Genomic DNA, 26,825 nt, shown 5'->3' with positions numbered 1-26,825 from the left:
TGTGCCGACCACCTGTGAGGGTACACACACATCCATAAACCTCCCTTTCTTCTCCCTCTCTTTTCCATTATCCTCCTGAGAGCCCAGCGCCGGGGCCTTTACTTCCAAACCAAACATAGACCAAATTCCGCAAACCCCACCCCGACACCCCCCCCCCCTCCCTCCATCACTCCCCAACTCCCTCTCTCCCCCTTCTTATTCTCCTCTCCCCTCCCTCCCACACGTTGCCTCTTTTTCTTTTTAGTCTGTGTTTGAGGAAGGAGGCAAACGAAATGCTGGCCTCCACGAAAAAAGGGCCTGACAAAGAGAAGGAGTGAACTGAGAGCAGGGAAAGGGAGGAAAAATGAATAAAGGAAAAAAAAGATGTCTTGGCCAGGAGGGGAATTATGATTGTAAAGAGGGATCAAGTGCCGTGGCAGATGGGCGTAGAATCAGAAATGGCTCATAGATGTGGACTACAATGAAGAGACTGTTAGCTTATTTCTCTTTTCATCGCCCTCTTCTCCTCCTGACTTCTTTGATGATGTTGACCCACTGCTTTGGTGTCAGCCTCAGTAAGTTTTTAGCTCCACCAGGGCTGCAACTCCTGAATACTTTGATCATTTGTGATGATGGTTTTTATCTTTAAATCATCACTTAATCACCTAGTCCTCTAAATGTACGAAAACGATGAAAAATGTCCATCACATGTGTCCAAAATCAAAAGATGTTTAATTTATTACAGGCTCAAACAGATAAAAGAAGCAAACATTTGACATCTCATTTGAGAATCTGGACCTTATTAAGACAAATAACTTTTATATTAAAGTTGTTGTTGATTAATATTACATCAAACCGTGTATGGATTACTGAACAGGCATACTGGCCACAGGCCCAGGGGCGCAAAGTGTCAGGGGCTCCCAGCCTTCCTTTGTCAAATGTCAAATAACACCAGAAGAAGATTCGAAATGATCACAAAGAGATGCAAAATAAATACAGAGAGAACCATACAACTGCAAAAAGACCAGGATGTTCTCATACACTGTTCATACGTTCTCCTACAAAAAGCAAAGCACCAAAATTCGTATTTATCCCACCTAATGATGAGCCAGTAATTCATGCATAACCCATGTAATCTTGAAGGCTGCGATCACATGACCAGTGCGCTAACAGGAGTAAAGAATAAAGCAGGAAGCGGACTCATAAGGAGGCATGCTGCAGTGGTGGATGGGTCACAAAACACAGGACTTTCCTCCGGGACTTTCCCCAGGAGGCCAGTGTTTGGACCCAGACTCTGAGTGAACTTTGAGTCATACTCTTCTGTTTCTCTTCCTAACCACTGTAAGTTTTCATGTCTAAAACCTAAAGACACCTTTTTTTCCCCCCTAAACCTAACAGCCGAAACTTTATGTTTAGTGCATCCCCTAATGTAAAGTACATGTCTTTCAAAACATCGATTTTTCATGCAGTGGTCAATTTTGAGAGTTTGGGCTAGTTTACTCCTAATACTGTATGTATTCTTTCAAACTGCTATAAAGAAAACATTCAAATTATACATTTAGACGTTTATTACATTTTGTCTGCTTGTATAATGTTATGTTATTATGTACATCTTTGAATGCCGTTTTCTCAAAATTAGTTTTTTTGTCATACTCCAAGTCGAACATCTCAGCCTCTGTAGCACCTATGTACACCAAACTTTCCACTTATACACCTAGCTATATTCTGAAGATATTTACAGGGGGGTTTGTTAATAAATCATTCCTAGCCTGATTTATGTGACATTTTATTCCCAAAAATATGGCGAAAATCTTTTTTTTTTTTTTAAGGCTATGGACAGTATATTTTGATTTTCTAGGTAATAAAAGCAGATATCCTTAAATCCCTCTGTAATTTTTTTTTCATCTTATATGTAAACAAAATGAAAAAAGATTTTGCACCTGGCTTTATCAGATGTTCAGATTTAGCTTCCTAAAATGTATGCAAATTTGTGCATATTTAATGAGATAATGCCTAATTTGCATAATTAAACATTCAAATTTTAAAAACTTGTAATACATTTTTTTTATACTATTATAAGTAATCAACTGAGGAAGTTTCATGATGATATCTATTATTTTCACCTTAATTTTGAATACAGGACAAAATAATGACGCTAATTATCTACTCACAGAAAACTGTTAATGGTGCCGGAAGATCGGTGGCTTCACCGCATGTTGAGTTAATTGTATTGCCAGATGAGAATCGATGTTGGACAGTTCTGCAAATCCATGAATTACATTCAAAGATTCAAAGTTCTTCTAATTTCCAATAACTAAGTTTTTAAATTTCTAGCTTTCTACAATATCTGCTGCACAGTTCTAGAAAGATTGTCGTCATGTGGTCACGTGGTCAAGGTTAGGCAGCACAAATACTTGGTTAAGGAGAGGAAACATTTTAGATGTGGTTAAAAAAAGATGAGCTTTAGCTGCAAGTGTGTGATGCAGGGGTAGTAGTTTACTCGTGGCTACAGAAAGGACATATTATGTTTTTCATTGGCACTGACTATTAGCACTTGACATGAATGAAGTGCATAATTGTTTAGTATGGACATAATTGACCTATGGCTAAGCCACGTCCCCCTCCACTCACTCGGACAAAATATCAACATTCAGTGACCGGCGCTATGGCAGGTGTCACAGTACACGACATTTCGCAGGAGGCAACTGATGATTTTTGGGGACATAACGATCAGATGTCATTGAGAAGTAACCAAAAGGGCCTAAACTACGCACTGGAGGGATATATTAATCATTTTATTGTTGAGAAGGTCGATGAAAAGCTTAAATTACAAGCCACACAGGTCACAGTGTACGCTTGTGAACCGCATCTCGTTGCCGTCACCATCAAAGACAACAAGATAGAGGATCAGCATTGTTCCACTGAAGTTAAGGTTTTTGGCTCAGAATATGAGAAAAGGATAACGGCCTTTTTACCATCTTTACCAAGAGTGTCTCTCTGTTAGTTTGGTGCTACAGTATTTACACTGAATCATTCAGCATAACGTTTGCCAACCTTTGTTATCTCTGCCATTACAGATAAATTAATGAAGCTATGCTCCAGAAGTTAACGTTAGCTTAACTAGAGCCCTTTGGACAACAGCTAACAATGATGTACGATCACCAAAGTACAAAACTAGAACAAAATAGGCTAATGAACTCCCAGCAAACAAGGTGATATGATGAACAACACAGCTAGGAGCTAACGTTAGGCTACCTTTAGCTAACGTTAGCTAGAGATGTTAAAGATAACTTTATATTTCTTTCCAGCAAAGTGACAATATGTTGCCTCAAACACGATGTTGACTTACCTTAGAACAGACGTAGACATCCCATTGAGTTGATGTTGTGGTCTAACGTTACCACACAACTTTATCCAAAGGAGACACTTTTCTCGGTTGAGATGTGGTTTAGAAAAGGGTAAAAAAAAATACACCTCGTCGCCCAGCCTCTCAGGATACCTTGTGTCAGAGTTGCATGTACCCCATGCACACCGTTTGACCATTGTTAAACTTAAAATCTCAGAAAAAGCTCATACAACCGAACTTTCAATGGACGTCCAGGCAGAGAATGTCCGAGTGTATGAGAATGGCTATACGCACTGTGATTGGCCCATCGCGTTTGAGGGCGGGGCTCAGCCATAGGTCAGTTGTGAGGGATACTTGACTGCTGTAACTGCTGAGCTAACAAGAACATCAAACACAATAGAAATGGTTTGCTACTGTAGCTGCCAGTTAGCCAGTTAGCTAACCTGGCTACTACCTGAAAATAAATAATACAGTTCATGCAGTGATTATTCACTGAGCGGCACATTCCCAGTTATTCCATAACAGGACTTAATGGCAACCGTAACGACTTGAGCAGAAACTGCCCAACACACATCGCCCTGTCTGGCAATCCCATACTTTGCCTGTTCCCATCTCCGGCAGCGAAGTCGCAGGGTTGGACTTTGGAATACTTTGGGGTTATTCTCCCCAATGTTAGGAAGCCAATTTAATGAGTAATTGTTTTGAGGAATTTAGATGTAAACCATGGCGTTCATATGCCTGTGACGCAGCTTTCCTCTCTAAAACGTGCCTGCTGTCAGAGTGGAAAGCATTAAGGTGGTTTGACTCTGACGCTCCGCATTGAAACGAGTACAAATTGGATTTTTTCAAATGCCGTGAAACTCTCATGCACGTAGGCCACTGACTACCAGGCTCATAATGTCCGTTAGCATTAAAACATTATTAAATCTTCCTGTTTAACTCTCTGCTGACTTTTTTCCAGCTCATTACTCTGTTATTTGATGGAGCCTTTTTCCTCTCTCTCCCTCTTTGTTTCCCCACCGAGAACGAGAGGAACGGCCTACAGTACAGCTGGGATTGGTTATTATTTACTGGCTTGGCACACACAGACACACACATGCACACACGCATACACACACGCAGTGGAAACAAATTGGGTGAATCTGCTCTGCACGTAGGAATGTGAGGCGCATGTGTTTGTGTGTTTTAGGTCTGGATGACAGAGCTGAGGGAATGAAAGTGAGATGGAGAGAAAGGCAGAGAGAAATTAAAGGGGGAGAGAAAACAGACCGACAGAGAAGAAAAATGAATGATAGAGAAAGAGAGATTGATTTCTGGGACTGCTCTTGGCCTCGTCCGTCTCGCCTGACAACAAAGGTTAAAAACACTTTTCTCCCTCAGTCTCTCTGTCTGTCTCCACCATCTCCCCTTCTTCCTTTCTTTGCCTTTCATTTCCTAATGTCCCTTCCCTCTTTCGTCATCCCTGTCTTCGTATTTGCAGCCCCAACCTAGAATATCTGCACTCATTCCCTGGACCTCGCCTTCGCCCTCCTCTCCATCTTTAGTCTTTCTCTGGCTCCTCGGAGGGGCGACGGTGGATGAAATGATCGGGGAGGGGGAGGGATCTGTTGCTCCGCTGATGGCGAGGAATTGCAGGGAGGGAAAGCAGAGAGGAGAAGTGGAGAGGTTTCTGTGTTGACCTTGTCCCACTGCCAAACGGTGGGATGGTGGTAGTGGTGGTGGTGCAAGGGATTATGGGTGGGGGTTATGAGTGAGGAGAAGGGGTAGAGTGAGAAATAAAAGGAGAGGCTAGAAGATCTACTTCTATGGAAGGAAAAAGTAGTAGGAAGAAAGTTGTGCTGGGAGAGACCGTAAGATAGTACATGATGATATACAGTGACATGAGTAAATACAGGCATGCCATCTTTGGATATCTTTGTGCTACCCCCACGTCCTTCTGTACATCCCACGATGACTGTAAGTGATGTATGAATTAACTATAAATATAGTTACAGAGCTATATTAATCTTATTAAAAGACCCTAAGAACTTTATACACTGACTTGTATATATTTGCCATGGGAAATACTAGTTTGTGATTGGCTGGCAGGTGTCTGTTAAAGTCATACAACAGGGCAACATATCCTGAAAAGAACGGTTTGTATAATACTCAACGAATTAGCACCCCACGAATGATGTTAAGTCCTTAACACAAAGTTATGTAATCAACGTAAAGTTACAGAGGTTAGTTTTAGGTAGTCAGAAAAAAGAAACATGGATTGGCATCATTAGGTTTAGGAATGTTAAACCACAGTGGTAAGGTTTAGGGAAAAGAAACATGGTGAAGACGTAGCTTAAAATGCCTTAAAGTTCTCATGGTTCCAAACACCCGTCCTCTATGGAATGTCCTAGGGGAAAGGGTGGACCCATCCACCACCCTAACCTGCCTCCCTGCAGTCCATGCGGGACTGCTTCATGTTTACTGCTGTCAGCGCATTGGTCATGTGGTTGCAGCCTTCAAAAATATGTGGGTTATGCACACATTACTGGCTTATGATTACATGGGACATGTACGAATTTGGGTGCATTACTTTTTATAGGAAAATGTACAAACAGTTTATGAGAACAGCCTGAACAGGACATCTCAAACAAAGATCTGGTCAGTGGTTTTCAGCCCTGATGCCACAAGGAAATGTTGGCATTGTACCTTTCTGCAAACTATGGATACCTTGCATTTTTCTGTTTCGTATGCATCATATCAGCATTTCTGAAGTGACTTTGTAATCTGGAGGTCGAGAAATGGTGGATGACGTATCACTTAGACGAGATGCCTGCAATCTACAGACCACTGTTTGAGGCCAACAAACAACAAAACTGTTTTTTTAAAACAAGTCATAACCTCTGTTTCCAGCATGTTTTTAGTCACCAAATATCTGCATTTTTTTAGCAACCCGTCACTGTGTTTCCAGTGGGTATAATGCTACAAATGGGGTTGTTTTTTACTGGGCTACTGGGCCAGCATTACGTTTTCTACCAGGACAGTGCCACAATTAAACAGCAGTTGATTTTTTACAGAGCCATCATTGCATTTCCAGCTGGGACTCGGCCATGAAAAGCGGGCATTTTAAGCCAAAGAACACTCTTCTCCTTCTGCCTAAACCTAACCACATGTTAACCACAGCATTGTAGTTTCAGTGTATCTGCTACGTAAAAAAGTACAAACGTAACATACCCGTGGTTTGCAGAAACATACAATGCCGACATTGATTCTGGGGATTGGGTTGATAGTTATTTTATTCCAAATCAGAAACACCAAGTATATTAAACCGCAGTCAAACACTACAACAGTAAAGCTGCTTTATTTTACATGTAACTGATGAAACAGACCAAACTATGTGCTGAATTTACACGTTAAAACAGCAATAATTGATCATTTGAGGCTGCATGGAAGCAGCAGAACAAGCTGTAAAAACAAACTGACATATTATCACTACATAATGTTAATGTGTAAACAAACAAGTGGCTGTTTACACATTCAAGGAACACTGAGCGACATTAACATTCATTTATAGGAAGGTATTTGTTATATGCGTGCTTCCCCTGTGTGTGTTGTAATCCAAGCTGCTCTGTTGATAGTTGTGTTAGACAGTCCAGCTGCATGTGTATGTTGAAGCATGTGAGTCCGTGTATGTAGCTAATCACCACCAGTTTGCACTGCACTCTTATGGCAGTTACCGCTGATATCTGGACAGTATTGTTGCAGAAGTGTAGCGCCCAGTCTCTAACCCCCCCCCCCCCAGGTTAACACCGTTAGCTCTGTCAGCACTGTTGCCAACTTTAGCACTGTTTGAGCTGTTACTGTTAGCTGCTAGCTGCCAGCTCAGCCACCTCCACATTGAGCAGCATCCAGACAACCTCTGAACCTTGGATATTTGACAAATCTAAGTTCAATATTCATTGTCTTTCTGTTTTGCTCTCTAGCTTCTGAAGAGTTATCCGTAGCCCCTTTTACACTGCCAGATTTTCGGCGAATGTTGGGCTGTTTTGCCGGAGCCGGATTGGCAAGTTGATCCGAGGTGCCCGATTTTGTTTTTATACTGCCAATGCTGAAAAAAGACTGATTGGGCTTTCCTGCAAATTTTCACAATTCATATTTAAAAAGGGCTTGTGTCTTTCAAGCTAATTGCACCACTATGTTCACCAGGTAGACACTTTCTTTGCTGTTTGAGAGTATAGAGGGATGTACGAAGCTTTCTTGCTGAAAACAGCTGCACAGTGTAGCTGGAAACTACAAAACAAGAGAGTGAGTGTGGGAGTAGACCAAATCAGTAAAGTAAATCAAAACAATGAGCTGAAAGATGGTGTCACTATGAGCGACAACTTTTCATTTGATCCATTGATGATATAAAGTAAAGCATGATTTGCTCCCATTTATAGGTGAATGTTAAGTTAAAAAAAGAAAGCTGAGATTAGTCTTCCTCTATGGGAAATGTAAACCTTGGAGCCACCACATGCACAGAGCGAGATTGCTCCAAAATAGTATCAGCTTGAAGATTGTATATCATGACTATACATGGTTAAGTTCATCTTTGAGCTAGATAGGGATAAAGTGGGATGAGGCTGGTTTATCCTTTATTACAGCCCTGCTGCATCTCTTCACCGACCCCAACTTAGCTCCCCTCTATTTATACTGCTACTATCTGACTCAAAATATTTGTCTTCTGTCTTCCGCTTGTCTAAGATTAAACTTTCTAACAATTTCCTTCTAGGATCCTACCTGTTTGCTTCCAGTACTTTTTTTAGTTAAAGGAGTTATAGCAGTGTTTTGCAATAAAAACATGTTATTGACCAATTTCTGTGATAGCTGCCATAAGTAGTTAGATTTTCTATATTTTCCAGAATATGGTTTGACACCCAGAGATTGTGACTGAACTGTTTCACTCTGTAAGTGTTGAGAGAGACACAACAGTGTAGTTTTTGCAGTTGGAGGTCTGCCTGTTATTGAATGTGTCATGGCTAAATTTAAACCCTTTTCCCACCAAAATTAGCATGTGAACACAGGTTTTTTTTAAACACAGTAAAACCCGGTAAAAAATAGGCTATGACTCCTTTCCTATTGCCAGTAGACCAGAGCTGTGTCACAGACAGGTTGGAAAAGAGGTTAGGAAACAGTAGAAAGTTTCTAACACTTGGTGCAGACTGGGTGAAGATGGGCGGTAGTTTGTGGTGGCATGTCATTGCATCTTGTCGGTTAGAGGCCATAAATAGCGTGTTCACTGGGGTGTTGTGTTTCCATCAATGCCGATCAGAACTGGGGACGATAGCAGGAGACAATAGCAGTCATTATAATTATGAGACGATAAATACCCATGACTACTGCAGACTACTGCAGGGTCGACCTGGTTGAAATGCTGGCTGTGACCTTTCCCATTACATTAAAAAGCCAGATGTTAGCAGGTTTTTATGTAGTGGAAAAGAGCTGTAGAAAATTAAAGATCGAGAATTAAGAGTTGTCCAAACCAACTATGAGTGCTTTCAGACCTAGAGTTGTCTTGCTTTGGTCCAAGTCAGTGACCAATTCTGTCACAAAGCTGCATTATTGCCTAGAGTTGGTTCGTGTTCTCACGGCAGCATTTACAAGCGGACCAGATCAAATGCCTTGTGTGAGAAAGCTGCTCTTGATTGGTCAGAATTTCCATGCAGGAAAAATCCAGGAAGTAAAGCAAACGTTGAAGAAGAGTACACTTGCAAGATAAATGCGACACTTTCTAATGTCACAATGGAGGGACAACTACACAGGTTGATTTTAGCGCTGCTCATCGTGGACTATATTGCTGTCATTGTTCATTTTAGTTAAACCATACAGTTTGAAAACGAGGCGCGGCTCCAACTAGAAAACAATGTTTTGATGCATTGGATGTGCTGAATGTGCATATTAAGGCAGTACAGGAGGAGGTGCACATTAATAATCCTCCAGGACTGTAACATGCTCATGTTTAACCCAAACAATGTGTCATGTGACTGCAGTTGGTTCAGATCCAGGTCGGAACACCTTCTCACCACAATCAAACCGCACCAGAGTTTGTTTGTAACCGGACCGAGACCACCTCTTCCAGAAGGTCTCGGCCCAGTTATTTTGGTGCACACCTGAGTGCGATTGCTGTGTTCACACCTGCCCAAATGAACTGCACTTAGGGGGCAAACGAACTTGAGTTTGATTGAACAGAACCAAACAGGGCAGGTGTGAAAGCACCTTGTAACAATAAATATAAAGATTTTGTTTTAAAAATGATTCTAATTCAATGGCAGAAACCACTTCATAATTATAATGACTGCTGAATGATGTTGTTTAATGAACTATAAAAACATTAGAAACACAGCGAATCATTTTCTAAACTGCCATCATAGCTGGATTGTGGAGCATGTAGTGCGTGCTTGGTGCCACTGTTTACAGAACGTTATCATTCATCAGAGTGGATGCTCGCATAGTTACTGTAATATTCATTGTTCTTGGTGTAGATGGCCTTTAACTGACAGCAAAACAAGTGTTAACATATTTCATAAGAAAATTTGTTTTTATGCTGTGTCATCTAAGACACAAAGAATAAGTAATTTCATTTTTTATCTGAAGAAAAATTATTCCATAAGTGAAATTCACATCACCAATGAATGTTTTTCCTTTTAACTTAAACTAGATCAAGACTTGAGGACTAGCTATATATAATTCAAAGTACTCTTTAGCCTGCTTGAAGCACTAGAGGTCATTTTGAACTGTGCCATGTGTGCAATACTAAAACCACGGACTTGACATCCTTCTTCTTTGCTGTCAATTATTTCTGACTTATGAAAAGTTGAGAGAACTCCCCTTTCTCTGATGCGAGCAGAATAACAAAGTCTGGTGTCCTGTCTGACATTTGGAGCTTATTCAGTGCTAAAGTGGCTGCTACAAACAAAACTCTGCAGTTTTAATAAAACCCATGCAAGTAACGAGCGGCCGTTTGTGTTTTTATTTTGAAAAAAAAGGCTGCAACCCCTTTTAAAAAGTTGTCTGTGTAGTAGAAGATGTACAGAAAGTTTGCAAAGAGCCTTTCTCTGAGTGAAGAACTAAGTAATATCTCTGTCTTTAGAGATTACTCCCCCGCTCCTCCTCCCCTGACAGCCGCCGCCACTCCCCTCCTAAATGGTAAAGACGCCAGTGTCAGTGCTAGAGACACTGCAGGCTCTACTGGTGGCTATTGCAGACTTGCTCTGCAGAGTTGCATCACTTAGTGCTGCCGAGACACAAGAGCGAGAGAGAGGGAGAGAGAGGGAGGATAACACTGAGACAAATAATGGGAAAAGTGTGAGGAGAGGAAAGGGTGGGAGCCCACGTCTGACTCCCACAGTTTCTGTCTTTCCCTCCCTCCTTTCTTCTCTCTCAGTTTTTCTATTTTCCATTTTCACCGCCTGCTCGCTTTCTGCCTCCCCCCGTATAAGTTGCCATTTTTCTTGTCCTGAGAGAAATTCACTCTCCAGAATGCTGGCACTGAGAAGACTCTGTGAATCAGAGCTGACACAATATAAAACAGTGGTTCAACACATTCAAAAGCTGTGAACACTGACAGTAAATTTCCTTTCGCTGCCGTGGCGGCAGAAACCACCAAACTGCAGTGCCGATGGTTTTGTTTTTGTGACTTGAGACAGAAACGTGATATGGTCATTACTGTTTTGGATGATCTGCGTAGGCTTGGGAACTTGAAAACAGTCAAAAACATATTGTGTAATTTGAAAAATACTTAAAAGAAGAACTCTTGTTTGCCCTCAGTCTTTAAAGAAACATTTTTCCACCAAGAACTACAGTGTATTCTTTTGTCTCCATCTCGCCACAGTCTGTGTGGAATGAAGAACCTCTTGCTGTTTTCTCCATGTTTCTCAACCACTCTCTATGTCCTCTCCAACCCGACACAAAACTGTGTTCTTGTTTTTGTCTTTTGAAATGTTCCCTGATATTTGTTGTTCATGCAGGTGTCCAGTTTCAGCCATTAATGCACCTCAGCCATCACAGCCTCTCCTTCTGTCTCTGTGTGCCTCCAAGTCACAAAAACAAAATCTCCCGTCATCCTCGCTGTTGCAGCGACATTGCGTAATACCTTATAAGGACGTGGGATGGAAAGATCAAAGGATGTAACCCCTCAAAAACAAGGGCTGACATCTTTCCTGGAGTGATGGACCCTCTGCTGTCACTCCTCCCTCCCACTGAAATCCATTCCTCTTATTAAAAACAAAACCCATAAAATTCCAACATTTAAAAACAAAGTTTGTTCTCAAATCAACATTATAAAAGTTAGGTCTGGATGACAGTTTCTGTCTTTTCAGTTTTAACCTTTGTCTTTTTTTTTTTTTAATTTATCAGATTTATTCTCTGTGTAGAAAAAGGGCAGAAAGAAGGGAATGAGGAGGAAATTATTAAAATATACCCTGAAGTCAAGACTGACTTCTTATAAAGAGCGATGCGACGTGTTTCCCCTACGAGAGAATGACAAGAAACTGAAGAAAATTGGAAAAGGGAGCTCAAAAATGCTCTGGAGGATGAAAAAATGGGAGAGAAGAAAAAGGAGTGGGAGGTGCAGAGGGCAGAGGAGAGGGGAGGAGAACAGGAGAGGTATGCTCTGCTGGAGGACTGGGAGAGGAAAACCACAGGAAGGAGTGAGAGGGAGGGAAGTAGAGAGAGAGGGAGAGGAGTAAAAAAAAAAAAAGAAAATATGGGGAGGGTGAGGCCAGATCAGGGCGCTGTGGAAGCAAAAGTTTCCTGTGAGAGGGGGAACGACTCTTGTGTGTGTTAGTGTGTGTTACACCCAAGGGGGGCATCAGCTCTGTACTGTATGTGCGTCTGTACAGTTTTACACATAATTGTGTGAAAAAACATCTAATTTCCAGTATTTTTCTATCAGATATTATCATTTATACGTGAGGTTTGGTGTGTATTTGCATGTTACATGTGTTTATGGATGTGACTGACTGTATACAGGCCCGTGCACTGCTGCTTTCTTGGAGAAATGGAGCCACCAGCAGCGTTGTTTTCGTGTGTCAACTATTTTACTGAAGTGCGCAAAGTGTTTAGTTTCTGCTTATGTTTGAAACTCAAGTGTAAACTGGTGTTTATTTGCATGCATAAGTGTGTATGCACGTGCATAGTGTTGTGTAAGTCCACTGAAAAGCTGCAGTCCACAGAATATGGGTGTGACCAAATGTATAAATGCACATGTACCGAGTGTGTGTACATGCTTGTTTTGCTGTCTTTCTGAGGACCTATTTCAGTTTTAAATAGTTGCAGTGAGGACGGTTCTGCATTGTGAGGACATTTTTGCTGGTTCGCACTACTTCAGAGGACTCTTTTCAGAGTGTGTACGATTTAGGGGGATACACTTGCAGGGATGGAATAAAGAATAAGTATGTTTTCTTAAGTGTATAATCACCTGAAAATAAGAATCATTGTGTTTTCGTTACCTTAGAATGAGCTGTTCAGATATATATGGATCAGGTCCCCATCCTCGGAGATCACCATGTTGCACCACCATGTTTCTACAGTAGCCTAGAATGGACAAACCAAACACTGGCTCTAGATAGGGCCATACGCATTTTTGTGTCGGCCACCGTAGCTAGCAGTATATCTGCGACAAGAGCATCGGAAAAAGGCTGAAGGCCGAAGACTGAAGATGAAAATGTGTTATTCAGTGTTTTTACCGGGTTAAATCACCATGTCCTTTTGTTTCTGAGAGAAGGAGACATCTGTGGATAATTCGGCTCCCGGTAAGAACCTCCTGAATGTCTGGATCTTAAGTTAGAGAAAATGTGCTGGGCTAGCGATCCTCCTTCAACATGCCCAACAGCATCCAAGAAACACTTCCAAATCCAAGAATCACTTTTTTCAGTGTTTTTACTGGTTTTAATCATTGGGTCCGTTTGTTTTGGAGTGGAAGAGACATCTGTGGATAATTTGGCTCCTATTAAGAACCTCCTGAACGTATGGATCTTAAGTTATCAGGGAAGAAAAATGAGCATACATTAGCAGGTGCTAGGCTAGTGCTCCTTCTGTGACATGCTGAAGAGCATTGGAGAAACACTGATTTGTAACGTTAAACTGCTTTTATTAAAAAAGTGTTTCTACCGGTTTTAATTACCTCATCTGTTTGTTGAGGGTTGAAGGAGACCTCTGCGGATAATTCGGCTGGCGGTAAAAACCTCTGGACGTCTTGATCAGAATTAAAGTGAGAACACATTAGCAGGTGGTGGGCTAGCAGCACATCTGCGACATGCCGAACAGTGTAGGAGAAAGACTTTTTATAGCGTGAAACTGTTTTACAAGGTGTTTTTATTGGTTTAAATCACCTGGTCTGTTTGTTTTGGAAGAGACCTCTACGGATGATTCGGTACAAACCTCTTGAACAACAAACACTGAAGGACTTCTAAATAGGTGAAGTTTCAGGCAGTTATAATCTGCAATCCTCACCACTTGATGCCACTAAATCCCCTTAAATCTTACACACTGTTCCTTTCAGGCCTGGTTTAAGATTAAGGTTAGAATTAGGTTTAGGTTTAGGTTAGGTTAAAAGAGAAGCGGTCTTAAGGTTTGGGCTTATGATTAAAGTTAGGGGCCAGGGAATGCAATATGTCAGTAAGGGTCCTCACAAGTATAAATAACAAACTTGTGTGTATTGCTGAAAAAGTGCTACCCCTCCTTACATGTGTTTAGAATACACACTAAATGCGAATGTGTGTGTGTGCGTGCATGTGTGCTAAAGTACACATGTTTGTGTGCAAGTGTGTGAACAGCCAAAGTATGTGTTTTGCTAGGCAGTAGGGGATCCATAAGAGGGTCCGGGCATGCTGCCCAAACGCAGGTCATTGAGGGAAAAGAGGGGGAGGAGCTGTTGGAGGTTGAGGGGGGCTCACGTGTGGTTATGAGTTTTGCGCATGCCTGCTAGTGTGACTTGAGTCTGCATGCGTGCCTGGATACATATGGTCCTGTATGTGCGTGCCATCACAATACCTCTGAATAGCAGTGTGTGTGTGTGTATGTGTGTGTAAGAGAGAGAGAGAAGTCAGCGAGGTTGCTCTGGAATGTGAAACCAGTGTGCTGAGGTAGCTGGCAGGCCGGCACAAGGACCTAAACACTGACTTCATTGTGGTTTAGCCTCTGCCTCATATTATGTCGGGGGATCCTGACGGTGATTGTGGAAGAATTTGTGGTGACAGCAAGTTTAGAAGTTAAAGAGGTGTACATGTAGCTGGCAAGCTGCCGGTTTGAATCCCAGATTGTGTATTTGGAAAAGCAGCCAGTGAAAGTAAATTAAGAATGCTCTTACTGCCAGCTATCATTAAAGAGCCATATAGTGAGACACCCAACAGAGGTTTTGCAGTTTTGTCACAAATCTACTTGCAGCCCACGTCTGGCGCCATTTAGAAGTTCCACCGGAGGCAAAAACTGGCTAAATATATAACAACTGGCAAGAAAAACAGATACTGAAAAACTTCTTCTCTGCTGTGGGCATAAAGTTTAAAAGGAAAGTGAAAAATCTATACGGTAAATTTGTTTTCAAACCTAGGTGAAGGAAATAGTTTGACTTTTATTTGTTCTCTTGGTGAAAGTTGCAAAAGAAAATCAATAATACTCTCATGTCTGTGTGTTAAAGCCCAGACAGACCAACCTGACATCAAAACATTAGGTGATGAAGGCCGACTGTTGCGTCGCCTTACGTCACTTGTGTCACAGCCAAAAAGTTGCGCTGAACACACCACAAAGACCACACCCAATGGCAAACCAGCACTTACGGTCTGTGCCTATGTGAAAGGAAATAACTCTTCATAGCAGCAGGTGGCAGTAGTCTGTATGCTTTATACAAACAGGGAAACAGTAAGACCAACAGGATGGATTCAAGGTGCTAATTAGCCAGTTAGCACATTAACAATACAACCTGACACTGAAAGAACAAATGACATTTATTGTACACTAGAGAACAATAATGCAAACAATAAAGAGCTGTTTATTAACGCCACATTAACTAGGGTGACACATGCTTGCCAGTGACTGACCGTCAGCTTGGCATGTCAAGAGCCAGTAAATAGAGCTAGAACCAGGAAGTGATAAGATTAGATTATTTAGTTTAGCGTAAAGACTCGAAACGATGAAAAAGCTAGCCCGGCTCTGTCTAAAGCTTATAAATACACCTGTATACCAACACATCTGATGCATAGCAATTAACACACTATATCTCATCAGTTTAATATGTATGCAAATAGAAATATAGATATAAAGTCATGTGAGTTGACTCGTGACCAAGATGAGGGTGATGGTTAGGCATAGGTAAGAAAAGTACTTGGTTATGGTTAGGAAAAAATCGTGGTTGACATTAGTACACTCACATGACTAACAGATGACCAGTGACTTGTGACAAATAATTCAACGCTGACTTTTAGTTTCACACGGGACATGAACACTGGTCTCTTGGGTGAAAGTCCTGTGCTTGTTGGACTCATCCACCTCACCTCCTGCCCACTTTAAATGGACTTTTGCGCTCTTTATATGACTTCTGTCTAATAGTGACACGGATGGGTTCACATTGGAGTTGGTTGAAAGCCCAGTGCGTCTCATACAGGCACTAAAGGGTGCTTCCAGCCTCATTAAAGTGACACGGTGGACTCTGCCCAAGCAGCATATTTTGGCGCCCTGCGAGTGAGACCAGTCATGTAACTCTTGGCAAGAGATCGAACACCTGTATTTGCCAAAATGTAAAACTCTGTAATTTCTTTGCCTTGCAGATTCTCCTCCAAAGCACAGTGTGTGAGTTTTGGCTTCAAATAAATAAACAGGTATAAGTCCCCATACTGTCCCTACAGTAAACAGCAAACACATATTTTGACATCGTTGTACTCTTAATATCTTGTTACTTGTTGATCAACTGACTTAATGAACTAGGACTGAATGGTAAATATCAGTATTGCAGTGAGTTGTGAGTGATGGTAACCAGAGCAAATACCAGACTTGCAGAGATTATCTTGAAACAGATGACTGAGAATATTCAATGCAGCTCTCAGGTGTGATTGTTGTGTAACAGCGCGAGTGAGAAGCAGTGAGTTGTGTCAACTTTCACAGCAGCTGTCAAGCATTTGTTTGCAGGTTTGGTCCACTTCACTGCACAGCACAGCCCCCCCCACCCCCCCCCCCCCCCCTTTGGTTTCCTCCTGCGAGATTTTTCCTTTGAAGCAGATATCTAGGTTCTGAGTCATTCGGTCTAACAAGAACTTACGAGTTGAGTCATGGACCAGGGTGGCTTTTTGTCTCATGCTTCACCCAGAGTATCATACCACGATGGGTGGAAAACTACTGCAAAATCTGGTTAAGCCCCTCAGTGAAGTCCAACCACAGAAATGTGGAGGATCGCAGTAACAAACCCACATCATAATGCTTCTCAGAGGTTTTTCCCCCAGGAACTGAGCAACAACTAAAACTCACAACACAGGACTGGACACTGCTACCATTCCTAAATGAACTGAATGGTCTCTGAATACATGGACTAGGACAGGACAACAACTAAGAGTTGTGGTTTTTTTGACGTCAGAGGTAAATAAGGCCTATCGATTAAATTATGGCCAGTTTAGAAAGAAATGTGTGTACGGAAAACTGATTTTAGGGGATATGTTGACAGAAATGGAACAAAAGATAATAAGTATGTTTTCTCTAAGAATCAATGTGTTTTTGTTACCTAAAGGCCCGTTTCCACCAAACACCTTCGGTAAAGTACACATAGTACCTAGACCCTAGGTCTGTTTAGCATTTCCACTGCAAACAGTACCCTCAAATGTCGGCAAGGTTGTTGTCACTCACTGCTCCGTCCAACACTCACTGTATTTCCTCATCACGGGTGACAGAGATGGAAGTCTGCACCTCGTTTATCATCCACAGAATGAGGCTGCGCGCCAGCATTTTCAGAACAAAACAGAACAGGCTGCAGTGAGAGTCTCTCTTGATGGGATATTTAAAGATAGTGGGTTTGTGCATTTAGTCCTTCTCAGGCAAGTTCGGGGGTTTAGTGTTGTTGTAGCCCACAGGAACAACACTCTGCGGCATGTTTTTTTTTCTCCATGTGAGGAGTTCACATAATACAAGTTAACGTTCCATCTTAAAAGTCTTCGGCAGTCGGCTCAGTGAATTAAATTATTTTTTTGTCAGAATCCAGCTGCTGCAAGAGGCAGGAAAACATCTTTTATTTTATAGTTACAGTGTACTAATAAAACTCTCCACAGTGTGAACAATGGTTACATGAGCCTCAAAACCAGCCACATCTCAGCCCTGAGCAGAGTGACCGTCCTTTATTGACCAATCAGACTGCAGTGTAGGTACCCCAACAGAGGGGTGACCCAAAAAAAGGGCATGTTACGGAACGGTTCCATTGGTACCATCCACAACTTTTCACAGTGGAAACAGAAAAAAAGCGTACCGAACTGAAGTGTAACGTACCATACTGCTCAGAGGAAAACAGGGCTTTAGAATGAGCCATTATATCTATGTAGGGAGCAGGTCCTTGTCCATGGAGATTGCCATGTTGCATGGCCATGTTTCTACAGCTCAGATCGGACAAACCAAACACTGGCTCTGTATCGGGCCATTTGTGTTTTTTTGTTTTGTTTTGTTTTTGTGCTTGAAATTGCTTTACTCAGTGTTTTAGAGGAAGAGTTATGACAATGTTGTAGAGTTATCCACAGAGGAAAAAAACTCTGTAGATAACTCTAGATAACACCTGCTGAAAACCTAAGGAGGAATCTTAATTGGGAGAATTTTCAGCTGGTTGTAATCTGCATTCCTCACCACTAGATGCCACTAAATCCCCCTAAATCCTACACTGTTCCTTTAAACACACCTTTAAGACTTTTTGCTTCATTCTGGATATGATGTGTGCACACTCCTTATTTCTATTGATCGATAATTTGATACAACAGGATTCTTTTTTTCCCAGTGGTCATTTTGACTGTCATATTAGGAAAAGCACAGATGTTACTAATGACATTAACAATGGCTCTGTTCCATTTAGATGTCCCAGTCAGCTGTGACAGTGAACCGGCATGCACAATAGCAGGGCCCTGAGATTAAAGCAGACAAACTGAATCAAGCAGTCATTATTTTTATTATTTACAACTGTGCTTTTCCCACTGTGACATGTCAAAATATCTTGTCGAGCCTGTAGAGATGACGACAGCTAATAACTACACGATGTATCATTTCTTTATACCTGAAAGTGAAACTCTGGAACTGTTGCAGAATTAAGTTTAATTATCATTACCCCAGTAATTATGAATAAGTTGCTTATTTGTGCCCCCTTACCTCGGGGAAATTTAGTTTCTACCTATCATATCATTTTAAGTGCGCTGTAGCAAGAAAATGTATGTACTTTAAGCTGATGTCACCTCTTGTTATTTAAGCTGTGTTTACCACAGATACTACACCAGTTTCATGCAGCTTATTATGTCTAGAAACCAGATCATTGGAATTATAATTTAATAGGATCTGTCTGTAGCTGTGATTAATGTTGCTGGAATTATTTCATAATATTTCAAAGCTGATTTTTACAACACCAAACAACTGAAAAGATTCAGCTGTCCATAAAAGACAGACATTTTTATGGGGAAGATTTAAATGCGGTTAGTTGTTGACAAGTGTTTTCCTCACAGTCACTCTGCTTTGTCATCACGTTACATCCCTGCTGCTTTGCACTGATGTCGATGGCAGTTTGGTGCAAAAATAATTGTACTTACCTGATTGGTCGATGTCTCATTGTTCATGAGGTTGTGTTGATTGCCACTGTAGGTAGCTTTTGACTGATGGATCAGATTCATCTCACTCCAGTCTGACTTCCTGTAGTGGTTAACACTCACAAGAGACCTGTGGATCCCTGTCAGAGTGAGAGAGACAGCATGTGAGGGTTTTGGGATACATGGAGCAACAAAAGTGTACTTAGTAGGCTATATAAACTTTTAAGACTGCAGTCCTTTGCACGAGATACCTTCCAGATTTTATACATTTTACTTTGTGATGTAAATGTGCTCATTGAATGATTAAATACCACATTTGTAATTTTAGAGACTTTGCACTCTACTAAAGTAACTGCTAAAAAATCCCAAGTGTCTAAGACATTTTATCAGAATTAAAAAAATAATTAGTGAGTAGTGACCTCAAGTGTATTTACTGGATGTGTGAACAGGCAGTGGTTTGCTCGCCATATCAACTTTATAAGGGTGACAATATGTAAGTGTTGTGTTAACAGCTTGTTTCGCTGCTGCCAAGTGGCCAAAAAATTAATAATGTAGATTTAAAGGAGCCTTATGCAACATCATGAGCATATCTATGATTCAAAGGTTGTCTGCACATGGCTCTCAACATGGAGGTGGCTGAGCCGGCAGCTAGCAGCTAACGGTGCTAACATCTAACAATGGCAATAGTGCTGACAGTGTTAAAGTGGTGGACAGGGGATGAGAGGTTGCTTTAACCACTCTATGAGCGTAGTGCAGAGCAGCGGTGATTAGCCAGCCAGTGGGAAACACAGGGACTCACAGAGACTAACATGTACGAACGGACAGACTGTTTACTACAACAACAAATAAAGAAGATCAGATTACGACACATACAGAGGTAGCATGACTTCATTTTTTTCCTCAGGGCACCATTACTCTGCTATTATCTCAACATAGCAAATAGTTGTTTGCAGCTATATTAATGCTCTGAATGTTGCCCTGTTGCTCCATTAAGCATGAATCGAAAAAACAAAATTCGTTTTTTACAACACACACAAAATTTAAAAAAAGACAAACCACTAACAGAAGATAACATAGGTGCCTGATTTGATTGAAAGTACATATCGATATTTATGGCTGCATGACCGCATGATGGTTCTCTCTCCTCAGGTGGGCAGGAGCAACCAGCAGCCATGCTGTCATTGGACGAGCCGCTGGACTTGAAGCTTCCCTCAGGACGGACAGATGGTCCACTCAGATTAGGAAAGAGGGCTTGTCCCTCCTCTATCTGCGCCCCTCTCAGCGTCACACGACCACGCCTGCTGTGCACAACCTTTCCGTCTCCACCCTCCTCCCCAGGTAAGAGTTAAACACGTAAACTTAAGGCACAGTATCAACACACAGACATATCGACAAAAGTCTCCATCATTTCTCCCCTCCCTCCAACACACACACACGACATGCCTTTGCTGATGCAGTGATTAAGACTGTGATAATGCAATAGAACAATAAGTGGATTCTGTGTTCTCACTTTCCTGCTAACTTAATATTGCAAACCCAATGAATGGCAGCTGTCCTCAAATAGATGTTCATTGTCCTCAGATTTGCCAGTGTGGCTCATAACAAGTAGAGCATGACACTGACACGAGGTGACCTCAAAGATACGCACAACGTGGCCTCTGTGGCAGTCTGAGTGGACTGTATAACCTCGCACTTTACAGCCCAGGTGCTCAATTATGTGGAGAATGACTAATGTGTGTTTTTGCTGATTCTGTGTGTTTTTTCTTGTTGTTTAACTGTGCCATTTTGCCCTCTCGTTTATGTGCTTCCCATGATCCTCTTTGGCTGTGTGTAGATAAATGTTCCCATATGGAGGAACAAGGACACCACAGGGTCCTTCAGGTATTTTCCAGACTCCCAGCACCAAGACTGGACGAGAAAACTGTGAACTTAAAGGAGTATTAATCAATATTTTAATCAATATAATGGAATCAAACAATCATGTGGAATTTTTAAGGTGTTCCCTGTAGTGACTAAGGTTTGACCCAACTTCTCCGAGGTTGGAAGTTCACCCAAAGTGTAATAGGGGCTCGCAGACCTTCACCAGTTCAGGGGTGCAAAACATAGCCACACAAGGGATCGTATATCTTATGAAAATTCACACATAACGGTTCATATGATACTCTACCAATTAGCACCCCACAAATAATGTTGCATACTTAACATACAGTAATGTATTAACATGAAGTTACAGTAGTTAGGTTTGGGCCCTAGACTGTACATAAAGATGGACAACACGTCTCTACTTATCCCCACAGTACAATGATGCTGCCATCTTGTGCTGGTGACGTCATTTGGAACCAGAGTCGGCACAGAAGCGATCTGTGCGGTGTTGAGTTCCGGTCTAAACACACATCTGATCAATCGCAAGCAGCGCCAATGATCGCTAGCACAACGATTGACACACATAGTTGTCAATCATGATGTCAAACCCCGTTTTTATAGCTTCAAATAACAAATTAAAACCAAACTAATAAGAAAAACGAACACCTGAATATACATCAACATGACAAGAACTATCTAAAATGACAGAAACCATGTTGGGGAAAAATTTATTTGACATGTACTTTGAGTTTTTAGTTTGGCTCTCATCCCATCAACTAAAGGCCCATTTATGCTCAACGTTAAATACGGATCCGGATACGGACGGAGCCTTCTGTCCGTGCTCCGCGTTCATTTCGTCTGTATTTCTGCACGTTTCCATAAAGCTTACGGATACGGGCCAAACGGAGCAGTACCACCGGAAACTGTGGGGGCAGTGTTGCTGTCACTACCTGATACGTAGCTCTAGTGAGACACGAAGAAGAAATAACAATTCAATTTCTCTCAACAGTAGGCTACTAGAGAAAAGAATTCTCCGTCCTCCCTTAACGGCCTCACCGACCACCGCCTCCTACAACGCTGCCCCTGTTTTTGTCTTTTATGCAAGAGGTACATTATCAATATCTCCTCCACAGTCGCCATGTTTGTTTTTGAGTTTGTTGTTGTTATAAACTTTTGACTCTGGGCTGCCCCCTGGTGGATATATTGGTTAACATCCATGCCAACGTAAAGGACGCACGGAAGTATGTGGGCAGTGACGGTAACATCGTTTGAAACGGACGTATACATTTTCGTATGTAAAGGGAGCATAAATGAGCCTTAACAAGGAGTGGGTAGGCTTTATGTACGTACTGCAGCCAGCCACCAGGGGGCGATTGAAATGTTTTGGCTTCACTTTAGGTCACTGCTTTTTTTTATACAGTCATGGTTTAGATAAGTGAAGTTACTGTGGTTACTTTTAGGAAGAAAAAGAAACATGGTGAGGACGTACGTTAAACTGACTCAAAGTTTGCTCACACTTTTCTAAACACCGGTCTTCTGGGGAAAGTCCTGGCGAAGAATCCCATGTTTTGTGACCCATCCACCATCCCAATCTTCCTACTTAATGGGAATGCTTTTTTTCTCTACTTCTGTCAGCACATTGGTCACATGATTTCAGCCTTCCCAACGTGGGTTATACATGTGTACGAATTTGTGTTCATTACTTTTCACAGGAAAACTCTGAACAGTGCACGAGAGCAGCCTGCAATAGTGGTTTAAAATAAAAATGTGCATCAACAGAAACTTTGAGATGTCAGTTATAAGCTGACCTAGCTAAATAGTCCTACAGTTACTACAGTTCAACATGGCTTCTGAGGCATTACACAGAAAGGTTTTATTTTAGTCTGACAAATGTAACATCGTCCCATTTTACCCCCACTCTCCAGAGTCCCAGACTTCCCCTCAAGAGCGACCCGGGTCCTGCTTCAGTCCTCCAGCCATGGACCTCAGCCTGTCACCCTCCTCCCGCCATGCCTCCTCCCTCTCCCCGTCTCCTTCCTCCCCTTCCTCCCCCTTCCCCTCCTCCCCCCTGGAGTCCCCTCACAGCAGCAGAAGCCCTCAGCCGCATCTCTTCTCACGGGTGAGTGCATGTGTTCACACTTAACAACAGCTGCTTTTTCCAATCATGAGTGTATTGTGTGATATGTCTTGAAACAAAACAAACAAACAAAAATTAGCCTATCTGACGTGCAGCATCACTGGCTGATGCTTTATTAATTGTGATCAGACTCATTCTACACTGGATGAGGTGCAGGTGCAAAAAACTTTTAAACACTGTGCAGATATGAAAAGACGCAGAGAGAAGACTGAGTAATTCCCGCAGAGATTCAAATGAATACAGACAAAAAAGATCATGCATTACAGGCATTTTAAGGACAACTGATAACATCATCCAGTACTCTAATGTAATTTTATAAAATCATATCAGTCAGACCCCAGATCATTTATATATTTGACAAGCTGTGCCTGCTTTTTCCTTTTTTTTGTGATAAGAAACTGTTTCATTAAACCAAAGTGCCAGAATGATAGCTGTCCACTTTGGGCTCTGTTTTCGGTCTCTATATTTCTTTAGCTGCTAAAAGCTCCACTATGTTCACACAGTCCGTATGGAGAGTGAAGGACTATAGTTTACTAAAACTAAACTAAAAACTAAAATTAGGTGTAAAAGACATTTTTAACAACTGAATTAAAAATAAGATTACACTGTAGAAAAAAACACAAAGCTAATTAAAACAGCGTTGTGTTTTGTAGTTATAAAATTAACTAAAATAAAAGTGTACAGGAAATGCAGTGATTACCATTGTCGCCTCACAGCAAGAGGGTTCCTAGTTCAATCCCAGGAGGGAGCCCCTCGGTGTGGAGTTTGCATGTTCTCCCTGTGTCAGTGTGGGTTTTCTCCAGGTGCTCCGGCTTCCTCCCACAGTCCAAAGACATGCAGGTTAATTGGTGACTCTAAATTGTCCGTAGGTGTGAATGTGAGTGTGAATGGTTGTCTGTCTCTATGTGTCAGCCCTGTGATAGTCTGGTGATCTGTCCAGGGTGTACCCTGCCTCTCGCCCAATGTCAGCTGGGATAGGCTCCAGAGACCCACGACCCTCAACAGGATAAGGGGTTACTGAAAAAGAATAAGTACAGGACATGTCTCTGCTAATTTGGTCAAATTTGTCAACACAACAAGCATGAGGAGGCGTAAGACTGGGATGTCTACATGCCTATGAGTCAGCTGACCTATTAAATCTTGCTCCTGAAAAATACTGTACTCTCCATAATATATATTTATAAAAAAAAACTATAACTAATACTGAAACTAATAAAAACTAGATTAAAACTAAAAATTGTTAAATAACAAACACTAAATTGAAATGAGTAAACTCACTCTGGAAACAAACTGAATGAAAAACAAAAATTAAAAGCTTATCAAAAATAATGAACTATAATAAGTCTGGTGACGAGGTGGAACGCTACTGGCTATCGTTTGATGGTGATTTAGCTTTATATTAGCTTGGGTTTAAAGTTTATTTTTAGGCTTTTATTGCCTTTATTCCCGTGCTGCTAGAGAATGACAGATTAAAGGGAGAGAAAATGGTTGACGTGCAGCAAAGAGCCGCAGGTTGGAATTGAACTGGGCTGCTGCAAAGGACTCTACTTTGGGCGGGCACTCTAATGCAGTGGTTCCCAACTGGTTGCAGTCCAAAAGTGGGTCATGGGTCCATTCTAAATGATGCAAGTGACTCGCAAATATGTCAAGTTTGTAGAAAACACACTTTATTCTGAGGTACAGTGAATTTCCAGCACAGAGTTTTTATTCTGAAGTGCTGTTTCCTGCTGTAGAGTGAGTGAATAATGGACAGCTACTTTACAGAGACAACAAAATAGCTCGATGACATGGCCAAACACAAGTATGACACTGAGTGTATTAAACTATGCGGACCTGGAATGAATGACTAAGGAGAAATCTGGACCCTGTGGCTGGACCAGTTGGGAACCACTGCTCTAATGTATCTACATTTATGCAGCTATCTGTTTACAGAGATTAGCTGAAATGGCTGGTGCACAGAAGAGGAAGTCTTGGCGTGGATATCCGCTGGCTCGCCGGATCTCCTGAAATATTGACTGTTGCCCCCAGAGGCTTATCGTCGTCAGACTGATAGCTGATGGGTTCAGAGATTGCATTGTTATTGGAAATTAGATTACAGCTGCTTTAAATTTGATTATAAGAAACTGACTGTTTCATAAAGTTAAGGGAGGACTGTTCTGTGGTGTGTATCTTCATGTCAGCAGTAAAACTTATCCATAGGCATGACCACAGTCTTCTCAGAATAATCCAAGCATGTAGCTGAATGTGCTCCACTCTTCTTCAACAGGAGTGAATTGAATTGGGATCCTGGGAGCGGATCTAATTTGCTGGTGCAGTGTCTGCACAGCAGCACACAGCCGTCCACTGACTCTGTCCAAATCAAATTCTAGCCATGCTTGAGTGGTAAAACATGAAACACACAGCTTCTTTGTTAGAGCATCAAATCTCCCCTCATGGCCCAGATTCATCTTTTAGCTCAGAAAGTACCGATTTTAAATTGTCTAAAACATTAAAAGTGGACTGTGAGAAGGACTCAGTGTGTCCTCCAGACATACTTCAAAGATGTCTTTGAAACTGCTGGCGGCAGCTTTTTGTCCATAATAATTCATTTAGCAGACCACTTTGAATTTCTCCTTCAATTTTAAACATGCAGAACTTCAGACCATCTTTAAAAAACAACATCATCCATCAATAAATGCAGAACTAACGATGGTGGTATTTAGCCAAGCAGTAAAACACTGAGAAGAGCTTGTCTTCCTCGGCTGATGGTACCTTTCTCTCCATCCTTCTGTCTTTCAGGAACCAGCTCGTCATCCAGGTCTGGAGGGCGGCGCTTCACCAAAGGGTTATCCATTTTATCTGCCGATTGGCAGCCCACCGAGGGCGTACAGCTTTCCCTCCTCTATCTTCATCGGTCCGAACAGAGAGAAGCAAGTTTCACCAGAGCCCTCACTGGACGGTCAGCTGGCCTGCCGTTGGATGAAGGTGAATAAACACAGATAAATCAAAGCACACTGACAGGCTTGTGACTATTCTTCACAATTAAAATTAAAAGCCTTAGCTGACCATCCAGGCCTCATCAATCAATTATAATTTGTCAGTCAGATGCAGTTCATTTCTACTGTAAGAATACCACAGAGGGATGATTTCCCAGTCGAGCAACAAGCTCTGAAAAATGAAGCCAACACGGAAGCGCCAAAAACTGCAGTTCTTTAAACGGCCACTTGAGGCTGGCCCCCATTTTATAATACCTGACTTAGACTCACAAGTCAGTCTTTAGACGCTTTGCTTAACTAAAGACTGATGACTTTCTCCCTGATTTTGTGTTTAGATGGGCGGATACAATTTCAGAGTTTAAAAAAACTCTACGTTGCAGAACCAATAGTAAATCCGCAGGGCGGTCCTTCGGTGGCTCGCTGAACTCTTGTGCTCGTAAACATAGTCCGACTGTGTGTAAAGTTTCAAACAAAGTCGCTGTAAGTCCTTCATTTCCACAATCTTGTGGACTGAGCACACGTTTGATAAAATGTAGTTAAATCTCTCGGCATCCATTTTCAAGCTCTCTGTGTGTTTTATTCCTTGCGGACGAGAAAAGGGGGAGCGCACATTTCCGGGAGGGCGTGTCCTTTTAAAAAATGCAAGAGGCGTTGCTTTGTTGCCGGCGGAGATCTCTGATTGTCTGGTGGCAAGACTACACCTGACTTTACAATAGAAATAAACATGTTTACAGCCTGTTACAAAAAAACAGTTTTAGTCT

The 26,825-nt window shown here is 41.7% G+C and overlaps 1 protein-coding gene across 1 annotated transcript in view; it reads left to right on the top strand.

Annotated features, from left to right (window-relative positions):
• LOC126391058 (zinc finger protein GLIS2-like) overlaps nucleotides 1–26,825 on the top strand; it is a 45,077-nt gene that overhangs the window by 5,359 nt on the left and 12,893 nt on the right. The window contains exons 2-4 of the mRNA XM_050045655.1: nucleotides 20,239–20,427; nucleotides 22,878–23,071; nucleotides 25,868–26,053. Coding sequence (XP_049901612.1) covers nucleotides 20,262–20,427; nucleotides 22,878–23,071; nucleotides 25,868–26,053 — 546 coding nt within the window. The 5' untranslated portion in view covers nucleotides 20,239–20,261. The remainder of the gene's footprint in view (nucleotides 1–20,238; nucleotides 20,428–22,877; nucleotides 23,072–25,867; nucleotides 26,054–26,825) is intronic.

This window comes from Epinephelus moara, chromosome 5 (assembly GCF_006386435.1).
Source record: "Epinephelus moara isolate mb chromosome 5, YSFRI_EMoa_1.0, whole genome shotgun sequence".
NCBI lineage: Eukaryota > Metazoa > Chordata > Actinopteri > Perciformes > Serranidae > Epinephelus > Epinephelus moara.
The sequence above is the reverse complement of the archived record's forward strand: the minus strand, read 5'-3'. Positions and strand labels throughout refer to the sequence as shown.